General features: G+C 36.8%; 1 protein-coding gene across 1 annotated transcript; it reads right to left on the bottom strand.

The window, feature by feature from the left end:
- Positions 1–6,724: 6,724 nt before the first annotated feature.
- CXCL10 (C-X-C motif chemokine ligand 10) lies at positions 6,725–9,014 on the bottom strand. Its single transcript, XM_021702395.2, has 4 exons — positions 8,890–9,014; positions 8,246–8,372; positions 7,930–8,019; positions 6,725–7,513 (listed from the first exon to the last, which is right to left on the bottom strand). Exons 1-4 carry the CDS (start codon positions 8,948–8,950, stop codon positions 7,495–7,497), a joined length of 297 nt encoding a protein of 98 aa, XP_021558070.1. The 5' UTR covers positions 8,951–9,014; the 3' UTR covers positions 6,725–7,494.
- Positions 9,015–11,545: the final 2,531 nt, after the last annotated feature.

The following is an 11,545-nucleotide window of genomic DNA, read 5'->3' as shown; positions in this document are numbered from 1 at the left end:
GAATTTTCATTTTTCTTTTTCTAAAAAATTTTATTTATTTGAAGGGGGGGACAAACGGGGAGGGGGAGAGGGGAAGCAGACTGCCTGCTGATTGGGAAGCCTGTTGCAGGGCTTGATCCCAGGACACTGAGATCACAACCTGAGCTGAGGTCAAAGGCTTAACTGACTGAGCCACCCAGGTGTCCCTGAAACTTTCTTATAATATCATTGACAAGATGAGAAGTTCTGTTACCTACACAGTGTAGAGTGGCATATTCATGGTTTAGTCTCAATTTTACCCATTATTCCATTTAGGCAAGTTATAACTTTGATTTCTGTTCGTTTCACTCTCATGATTGCAATAATATAAGCATTGTTTAATTTTATCTTTAAAACTTTACCTTGTTTTATAACCTTACAGGGTTTTAGTGATATTTACATGGTCGTCTGATTTAACACCTATTTCTACTATATTCAATGCATAATACTATTATTTCCAACATATTAGAATTCTTTGATCAGTTTTATTTACACATACCACTTCCACTTATGTGAATATTGGTATTTACTATCTTTTGTTGGTGGTGATGTTTGTTTTATATATGTGTTTTGTTTTCTCAGCTGGATTATTATAATTTTGAGGTCAGGCACCATTCCTTGATTGTCTTTGCGCCATTGGATCTTGAAGTTAGTAGGTGCGTAGTAATTATTAAGTTGAACTTGATTGCAATTGAGAATATTCTAGGCATATTTCCCTTTCACCTTATATAATGATTTAAAGGAGGTCTTTAATTTCTAACCACAGAGAAGTTTTTGCCTCAGTGGTCCTAGAGGTAAAAGGGGGGGGGGGATGTCATTTTGATTAATAAAATAGGCCAGGTGGTCTTGGAAATTTTAGGAATACCTTGGAAATAACCATTGATGTCTCCTTTAGGACCCAGATCTTTGAGGTCAGTTTAGGTTTCTTAAATAAATAAATCCCCACACTGACCAAGTATTTTCAGTATAATTTGCATGCAGGATTTCCCAGATATGAAGTAATAAAATTGGTATCCCTATGGCTGAGTTGAATGCTCTGCAAACTGTTAATTGTCGAGGTTATAGACCTCTGAGAATCTGGTAGAAACTATGAATACATGTATATTCATTTTGCTTATAATTTTAGGGAAGTTGTTGATCCCTAAAAATGACACATCCCAAGATGATCTGCTCTTGGAATAACAGCCTTCCAGATTCTGTAATTCTTCTTAAATTCAGATTGATGTTAAACTTTTTTCAACTCCCCTTTTTGTTTTCTCCCCCTTTCCCATTCTAAAGTTAACTAAGGGAGTTTCCTGCATCTGAGTCTAGGAAATGAGATAGCCATGCTATTCTGGCTTTAATTAGATTTGAGTGTCCTGGGAAAATGTTGCATAACATGTAAACAACATGCTCTTCTCTATGTCAAGTGAAAATAACACACAAATTTTTTTTTTTTGAAAGATCTTTCAGTATGAAACTCGGGGTGGGAGAGACTTTCCCTTCCTCTGAACAGCTGTTGCTGCTATTAGAACATTAAACTTAGCTTTGAAACATTTTTGTTTTTGAAAGTCACTTACACCCCTGCTTAAAACCTTAATTCTCTTCCCACGGAGTTTTCATAGTTCAGTAAACAGTTTGCCAATGCACATGTTTGATATTGTAATGGGAGAAGGTCATCATTCCCTCTGTGCTTGTATGGTGAATCAACAAAACTAGTAAGCGTCTCTTTATTTCCAAGTTCACTTTCTCCTAAGACTCAAGAAGTATTTAAGGTCTTTGGAAAGTTGTCCTGTCCTTAGAGCAAGTACCAGTTTCCAAAGGATTCTAGCTATGGCAAATGCCAGTAACTTATTTATTCATTCAGTGAGTCTTGAGCATTATTATGTGTCTAGTATTCTTGTAGGTACCAACAATAAGTGGCAAATAAGACAGATACAGTTCTGCTCTCATAGACCTTTATGGGGATGGAGAACAAAGGCATGAAAAAAATATGTAATATATTTATAGATGGTGATAGATCAAGAATGATAGAAGTAGTGCTATTTTCAATAGGCTGGTGAGGAAAGCTTTCTCTGAGAAGGCGTATTTGAGTAGACACCTGGATAAAGTGAAGGAATAAGCTATGGGAATATGTTTACTGTGCTTGAGAAGCAATAGGAGGCTGTATAGCTGGAATGGAAACATGGAAGGGAGAATGATACGAATGAGGTGGGAGAATTATATAGAACTTTACAGACTGTATGCTATTGGAAGGCTGAGACCAGGGGATCCGTAATCTCATTTATATTTTAAAAGTATTACCCTGGCTGTTATGTAGAGAATAAATGAAAGCAGGCAAGAGGGTAAGCAGGGAGACTAATAATGACATATTATTATTTGGTGACCTGAAATATATCCAGTGGTGGTTTAATGATTTTTTAATATAAGCAATTAAATTATAGTCTAGCATTGGACAAAGAAGTTCTGGTATATATATATATATATATATATATATATACACACACACAGACACACGCACATATATATGTATAGGTATATATACGGCTCTCTTCAGTTCAGATTTTTCTCAGAGATGGATGACTTCAGGATCACTGAGAACATAAATCCTAGCCCTTTAAGATTAACACTTAGTGTCTTTGACAGTTGGTTTTCATTCGCTTAAATTTTTTTCTTATTAGAAAGTGAAAATATTCTTTGTAGAAAATATGGAGAATAAAGTAAAAAGTGAAAACCGTCTCTAATTCTTTCATCTAGATATAGTATTTTAGCTGACTCTTAACAGTTATTTTGCTCACATTTCTGGAGGATATCTATTTCTGCTTATACAGGTGAGAAAACAGAGGTTTAGGCAGACTTTAATTACTTGTTCAGAATTACCAGAGTAATTATTGTCGTATTCTTAGTGCTTTATTGAGGTTCTCAGCCAGTCCCTGAATGGCGTGAAAATGGTGTTAGTTATCAAGTTCTAGATATGAACAGTGAATTAACTAAGTATACTGTGACAAAGAAAATTAAGAGACACAATTACAATAATTTTTTCCCTTATCCTTTAGGTCAGTGTTCTTAGATGATGTTGCAATATAGAAGATCATTGTGGACCATGTATTTCCCTAGAAGAAAGAGATTCTCCGTCTCAGATTTATAACATGACTATACAGGAGCACCTGGGTGGCTCAGTTGGTTGGAAGACCAACTCTTGATTTCGGCTCAGGTCAATGATCTCAGGGTCCTGGGATTGAGCCTCACATAGGGCTCCCTGCTCAGCCAGGGGTGTGTGGGGGATCTGCTTCTCTCTCTCTCTCTCTCTCTACCCCTCCCCCTACTCGTGTGTGCACGCACGAGCTCTGTCTCTTCTCAAATAAAATCTTTAAAAAATGCAACAGATTTCTGTACGTTGATTTTGTATCCTGTGACTTTACTGAATCCATGTATCAGTTTTAGCAGTTTTTTCATGGAGTCTTTCCAGTTTTCGGTATAGAGTATTATGTCATCTACAAATAGTGAAAGTTTGACTTCTTCCTTGCCAATTTGGATGCCTTTTATTTCTTTTTATTGTCTGATTGCTGTGGCTAGGACTTCTAGTACTATGTTGAGTAAAAGTGGTGAGAGTGGACATCCCTGTCTTGTTCCTGACCATAGAGGAAAAGCTTTCAGTTTTTCCCCATGGAAGATGATATTAGCTGTGGGTTTTTCATATAAGGCCTTTATTATGTTGAGGTATGTTCATTCTGACTCTACTTTGTTGAGGGTTTTTATCTTGAGTAGATGTATTTTGTCAAATGCTTTTTCTGCATCTATCAAAATGTTCATATAGTTGTTCTTTTTATTTATGTGGTGTATCACATGGATTGATTCGCAGATTTTTTGTTTTTTAAGTAGGCTCCCCCCCACCCCCCAGCATGGAGCCCAGTGTGGGGCTTGAACTCATGACTCTCAGATCAAGACCTGAGCTGAGATCAAGAGTTGGATGCTTAACTGACTGAGCCACCCAGGCACCCTGATTGATTTGCAAATATTGAAACACCCTCACAATCCAGGAAAAAGTCCCACTTGATCGTGTTGAATAATTTTTTTAATGTATTGTTGGATTTGGTTTGCTAGTATTTTATTGAGAATTTTTGCATCTGCGTTCATCAGGGATATTGGCCGTAATTCTTTTTTAGTGATGTCTTTTTTTTTTTTTAAAGATTTTATTTATTAGAGAGAGAGAGAGGGAGAGCGAGCTCATGTGCACAAAAGAGTGGGGTGAGGGGCAGAGGGAGAAGCAGACTCCCTGCTGAGCAGGGAGCCTGATGTGGGGCTCGATCCCAGAACTCTGGGATCATGACCTGAGCCGAAGGCAGACGCTTAACCAACTGAGCCATTCAGGTGCCCTCTTTAGTGATGTCTTTATTTGGTTTTGGTATCAGGATATTGTTGGCCTTACTGAATGAATTTGGAAATTTTCCTTTGTTTTCTATTTTTGGGGGGTAGTTTGAGAAAAATAGGTATTAATTCTTCTTTACATGTTTTGTAGAATTCACCTATGAAGCTATCTGGACTTTTGTTAGTTGGGGGATTTTTGATTACTGATTCAGTTTCTTTGCAGGTTATGGATTTGTTTCTTCCTGTTTCAGTTTTGGTAGTTTATGCATGTCTAGTTATTTATACATTTTTTCTAGGTTGTCCAATTTGTTGGCCTACAGTTTTGCATAATATTTTCTTAATAATTGTATTTCTGTTGGTTGTTATTTCTCCTCTCTCATTTGTGATTTTATTTATTTGGGTCCTTTCTCTTTTCTTTTTGATAAGTCTCGTTAGAGGTTTATCAATTTTATTAAATTTTCCAAAGGAGCAGCTCCTTGTTTCATTAATCTGTTCTATTGTTTTTTTAGTTCCTATATCATTTATTTCTGCTCTAGTCTGTTATTTCTTTCTTTTTACTGATGTTAGGCTTCATTTGTTGTTCTTTTTCTAGCTCCTTTAGGTGTAAGGTTAGACTTTTTATTTGAGGTTTTTCTTGCTTCTTGAGGTAAGGCTCTATTGCTATATACTTACCTCTTAGGACCACTTTTGCTGCATCCCAAAGGTTTTGCACTTTGTGTTTTCATTTATTTTTTTATTTCTTTTTTGATTTCTTGGTTGACCCATTCATTGGTAGCATGTTGTTTAATCTCCATGTATTTGTGGTCTTTCATGTATTCAAAAAAAATTAAAATTTGTAGATACAGATTAAAGAACAAATTCTTATGTACTCACCACCTAAGCTTGCCATCTATTAAAAAGTAGAACTTTACCATAATTTAGAAGCTCCTATGTGCCCCTCCCTCACTACATTCCTTTTCTCACCTTCTGAGGTAGTTAACCATCCTGAATTTAATGGACATCATTCCTTTGTTTTTGATTGTTTTCATCATATTATGTCTTCACTCCTAAATCCAATGTTTAATGCCTCTTTTAAAATTTCATAATAAATAGAATTATGCTACATATATTTTTCTGTGACATGATTCTTTTGTGCAAGATTATTTTTGAGATTCATCCATGTTGATGTGTGGAGTTATATTTTATTTCCACTGTTGTATGGTATTCCATGGAATTAATATACCCTAATTTATTTATCTATTCTATTTATGGACATTTGGATTGTGTCCAGAGTTTTGCTGTTATAAACAATGTTCCCATAACTTTCTCTGACATATGTCATATGTAAGAATATATCTATGGTGTATTCATAGTAGTAGAACTGCTAGGACATAGAGTGTGCACATGTTAAATTTTATAAGATAATACCAACATGGTTTCAAAAGTTAAAGCTTTTTCTTTTTTTTTTTTAAAGATTTTATTTATTTATTTGAGAGAGAGAATGAGATAGAGAGAGCATGAGAGGGGGGAGGGTCAGAGGGAGAAGCAGACTCCCCGCCGAGCAGGGAGCCCGATGCGGGACTCGATCCCGGGACTCTAGGATCTTGACCTGAGCCAAAGGCAGCTGCTTAACCAACTGAGCCACCCAGGCGCCCAAAGCCTTTTCTTCTTTCACCAGCAGTAGAGTGGTATTCCTCATTGCTGTAAAGCCTTCCTGTCACTTGGTATTTATCCACCTTAAAGAGTTTTGCCAGTCTGGTGGTGTCAAATGGTATCCCAAAATGATTTGAATGTAGATGTCCCTGATTACTAGTGATGTTAAGTATTTTTTATATTCAACTTGTGCATTGTATATTTTCTTCTTTCTTCATTTCTATTTCCCGTTTTTCATTTAGTTATTTATCCTTTCCTATTTCATTCATAGGAATTCTTTATATATTCTAGATGCTACTAATTTGCCAACTATAAATGCATTGCAAATATTTCCTTAGTGACTAATTGGATATGGGAGGTGAAGGAGAAGGCATATAGAATTACTCCCAGGTTTCTGGTTTGGGGAACTGAGTGGTTGCTAGTATTGTTAAACTAGGACATCGAATATAGGAGGAGAACTAGATCTGGGGGAGGGGAATTTGAGATATTTTGGAGTTTGATGTTTCTGTGGGATATTCAGATGTCTGTGAGACATCTCTATATAAGGGTCTGAAGCTCAGGTGAAGTCTGTTAGGCCACATCAGTCCAAAAGAGTCTTGTATGATGGGCCTTTCAGAATACTGCAGTTGGAAGGAATATGATAATTCTCAAACTCATTTGTCTTCTACCCATTGGATTCTTCTGTGAAATACATGTTCCAGTCAAATGACCCACCAGACACTTCATTTTAGTTATTATTTTATTACTTTTTTGATCTGCTAACAGTTATATAATCTTTCTTAACATCTTCAAGAGAGCACAGCATTTTTATTTTGAAACACATCCAGCATATCTGTCTTACATAACATGCAGAGTATACATCTAGATTTTAAAATTTTTCATTGCACAATCGTGTGGTATTTAGTTACACAAGTTACTCCATAAACACTGAAAACAAGAAATATGTATATCTAAGAATCCTACTTTACGTAGTTTTTCGTTAAAAATAGTATTTTCACATACATTTTCAGGTATTTCTAGGTTCTTCTATGTATGTGGAGTTGCATATATATATAACTGCTGGAAGAATATGGGCCCCTTGGGAGGATAGCGGTAGAAGCTCGTGGAGTAAAGGTCTTTCTTAAAAAAGGAGATTGTATTATGGGTACTTTGTGAAGTTCAGAGAACTCTGATAAGTCTAGAGGTGGAAATATCCCTTAATAATGGTTAGAAGGTAGGACAGGTGAGGAAAGTGTCAGTAGTAGGGTAGGACCTGGTACATTCACTGAAAATGTAGTACCTCAGCATAGCTTATAGTGCCAGGACAGGGTGATGAACTGTCCACCTCCCTCAAGGAGTAGTAGCAGCTAATTTGGTGACAATGGTTGGTCACCTTTTAAGAGAACTGCAATCCAGGGACAATTAGGGCTTGCATATATTGTGTGCAGGGAAATGATGGCAGAGGTAGTCTTTTTCTGGTCCATCTTTATCAGTATTACAGTGATTATGCTTCGCTGTTCAAGGAGATGTTTTAGACCTGTAAGAAAAGAAAGGAGGTGTAAAAGTGTGATACTCAACTTTGGCTTCAACCTGGATTCTGCTTGGAACATTCTGAGTCCCCAGGCAAAGTATCTGGTGAGCTTTCTTGCTGCTGTATCATCATTATGGATTACAGGGGCTGCTTTTTTAAGGCCAGGAAAGGCTTGGGGGAAATTCGGTAGCTTTGCTTCAATAGTTAAAGCTCTTAAGGTTGACATTTCTAGATAGGTAGGGTAACCTTTGATACCGCACAAGATGAGATCTCAGTATAAAATAAATAGAGGTAGAGGCAGGCATGATGGTAAACACTTTCAGGCCAAGGATCCCACAGGAAAGCTCAATGCAAATATTTCTGACTTCCCAAAATTGACATTTCTTAAAGAACAGTTCTTCTGCAAAGAGCAGCAAACCTACCTTTCCTTGCTAATTGCTCTCAGTAAAATCTTGATTTTCTTAGACTCTGGATTCAGACATCTTTTCTCCCCGTTCTTTTTCAGTGTGGCACTGTAGAAGTAAGAAAGGGTGAAAATATTTAAAACCGTCTTGGGCCAATAAAACAGATGGAATATAGTTTTTAGATCAGATGTTTATGTTTCATTCTAGATGTTTCCCTTGGTTATACAGAGGTCTTAGAATCATTACAAACCCTTTACTGATTTTGTGATCATACTTACATATTTAATATATGATTACAACTAGGGAAGTGATATTCAGATGGCATTTTACTCACATGATCTCAACACGTGGACAAGATTGACTTGCAGGAATCACTTCAAGTTTTTCTAAGGATTTTGGATTTACAGATCCATTACTAATCTTGATACAGGTACAGCGTGTAGTTCTAGAGAGAGGTATTCCTGTGGGAAGAAGAGGTACAGAGAGCAGGGGAGGTTAGTGCCGTTTTCATTTTAGGCATTTAATGTGAATTGGTTACTGCTTAGCAGAACCAATATCCCCATGTCATTTGAGTCCGTTGGAAAGAATAATAGCATTTTAACACAGCTCTGAATGATTAATTAGTTGGTTATATGAAAGAATGGAGTTGCAACTTGAGAAGTGTAAATTCATACCCTTGAATGGTTCAAATGGTTAATTAAGCTGAGTTGACTAAGGAAGTATCTGTGTCATCCTCTCTTCCCTCATTCCCTTACATTTTTTGTCTATCCTCTTACACTTCCTCTTCTGCTCCTCCTGTTTTATTCCATTTGCTTTTCTGACTATACACTCTGTGGCCAGACGGAATCTCTGCTTATTTACCCTTCATTTATAGGCAGGTTGTAAAACTTTTGTGAATACACTATTCCTATTATTATAGAATTTATACTCAGTTCTATTTCTGACCTTACAAATTAAATATCCCTTCATGTTCCTTACCTTGAGTTCCAGTCAGAGTCAGAAAGATAAGGCAGAAAATAAGAACAGCACTTTGGTTCATGATGCCGTGACTGGAGGTTTCTCTGCAGTAGGCTCAGAAAGTCTAAGCAGTTGAGTGTCTCAGAAAATGTGGGGTTAGGATGCAGTATTTATTTGCAAAGGCACTTTCCCTCTCTAACTCTGATTGGGTAACATTATAGTTGACTCAGCAAAACCTGCTGTCTGTTACTTGGGGAAGTCCCATGTTGCAGAATCAAAGATATTGTTAGTATTTATTGTGACTCTGAGTTGTGGAATTTCCCTCCACCTTCTTTTTTCACTAAGAGTGAGTTAGGTTTCACTTTCCAAAATATGAATGGTTTCTTGAAAAACAGAAGTTTATTGCATGTAAGTTTTTTTTTTAAATGAAAAACATTTTAATGAATCTTTTTAAATGAAACTTTGATTCTCATCTTTTGCTTCCTGCAAAATAAAGATGTCAACTTAATCCTCAAGTCAGAGTCTTAAATACAGTTTTTTTTTTCTTTTCAAGATTTTGTTTAAATACCAGTTAGTTAACATACAGTGTAATATTAGTTTCAGGTGTAGAATTTAGTGATTCATTACTTTACATACAACACCCAGTGCTCATCACAAGTGCCCTCCTTAATCCCCATCACCTTTTTAACCCATCCCCCTGCTCATCTCTCCTCTAGCAACCCTTGGTTTGTTAGTCTCTATAGTTAAGAGTCTGTTCCTTGTTTTGCCTTTTTCCCCCATGTCCATTTGTTTTGTTTCTTAAATTCCACATACAAGTGAAATCTTATGGTATTTGTCTTTCTCTGACTGATTTATTTTGCTTAGTATAATACCGTCTAACGCCGTCCACACCATTGCAAATGGCAAGATTTCATTCTTTTTTATGGCTGAGTAACACAGTTTTAAAATGAGTATATCTATGCTGTGTTTTAAATCTATTTTAATTTGTAGCATTAAGTCATGAATATAAATATATTTATTCACTTTATGGGTTCCAGGGATGTCATGTATTTTTTCTTTTTATCTCTACAGTAACCTGTAAGAAAATGGGAACGTTGTTATCTTCATTTTATATATGGAAGAAGAACCTTAGAGATAAGATAATTGTGTTAGGTCATACAAAGGTTGCAATCTATTTAGTCTACTTACTATGCTTTTTCTCTACATTTGTCTTAAACTTTGTAATTACTTTCAGAGGCTAAGAAATTTTTTTTTTAAAGATTTCATTTATTTATTTGAGAGAGAGGGTGAGAGAGAGAGTGTGCACGAGCGGTAGGGAGGTGCAGAGGGAGACTCCCAGCCGAGCAGGGAGCCCACGTGGGGCTCAACCCCGGGGCTCCGAGATCATGACCCGAGCTGAAGGCAGACTCCTAACCGACTGAGCCACCCAGGCACCCAAGAGGCTAAGAAAAATTTTAAAAGTTCTTTAGTAATAGCAATTTTTCATCCTTTGTAAATCTAATTTTTGGAAATAATTTAGCCAAGCATTGTCTTTTGATCAAATACTATAAAAAATAGGTATGGTCTTCTTGGACAAGGTCAAAGATCTGGAACTGGCAAGTTTCAAAGAATTCCGGAAATGTTTTGAACAGTCATGACATCATTAGAATAACTGAATAGTCTTCTACATATAACTGTTTTGAGGGAAAACACTAATTTGGATATCTGATTTCTGTTAGTGTTGGTAAGCAATTTTTGTGTTTTTCAGAAAAGTCCCTGAATGAAACATCATACGGTAAGATCTAGAATGGCATAAAAAAAGGATTAATAGCTATGATAAGATTATTGCAAAAAACAAGGTATTTCCTTTTTGAAGAAAATTTATTTTTGTTTTTAAAAAAAATTTTTTTTTATAAAATTTTTTTTTTTTTAAAGATTTTATTTATTTATTTGAGAGAGAGAGAGCACATGAGAGGGGGAGGGCCAGAGGGAGAAGCAGACTCCCTGCTGAGCAGGGAGCCTGATGCGGGACTCGATCCCAGGACTCCAGGATCATGACCTGAGCCGAAGGCAGTCGCTTAACCAACTGAGCCACCCAGGCGCCCCTGTTTTTTAAAAAATTTTTAAAAGATTTTTATTTGTTTGAGAGAGGGAGGGAGGGAGAGGGGAGAGTGCTCGTGCACAAGCAGGGGGAGCGGCCAGCAGAGGGAGAGGGAGAAGCAGGCTCCCTGCTGAAAAGAGCCTACCAACAGCCTGGGGCTCAATCCCAGGACCCTGGTATCATGACCTGAGCTGAAGGCAGACACTTAACCGACTGAGCCACCCAGGTGCCCCTGAAGAAAAATTTTAAAAAGGGGCATGGATAGAGAGACCTTGGGAGAACAGGATGAAAACAGAGGTTGATTTAAGATTGATACAGCTCAAAGACATTCTCAAATGTGAAGCAGAGGATAAAAAGTGTCAGTTGTTAAACTGGTAGCCGAGGTAGCAGAAATTAGCATAATTTTAACAGGGCAAATAGGGGCAAAAATTGGTTTCTTAGTATTCAGTAGCACTTGGCTGATTAATTCACAGCAGGTAACATCAGTAGGAAGCAGGTGATACCCATATAGTGTAACATGTGTTGGGCCTAACAGTGGAAATTCAGTATCCAAGGGATATAATAGTTTTTTTGCAACTGATTGGCAATATGGGATTC

Source organism: Neomonachus schauinslandi, chromosome 2 (genome assembly GCF_002201575.2).
Source record: "Neomonachus schauinslandi chromosome 2, ASM220157v2, whole genome shotgun sequence".
In the NCBI taxonomy this organism is placed as follows: domain Eukaryota; kingdom Metazoa; phylum Chordata; class Mammalia; order Carnivora; family Phocidae; genus Neomonachus; species Neomonachus schauinslandi.
Note: the sequence above shows the minus strand (reverse complement) of the source record. Positions and strands in the feature narration are given on the sequence as shown.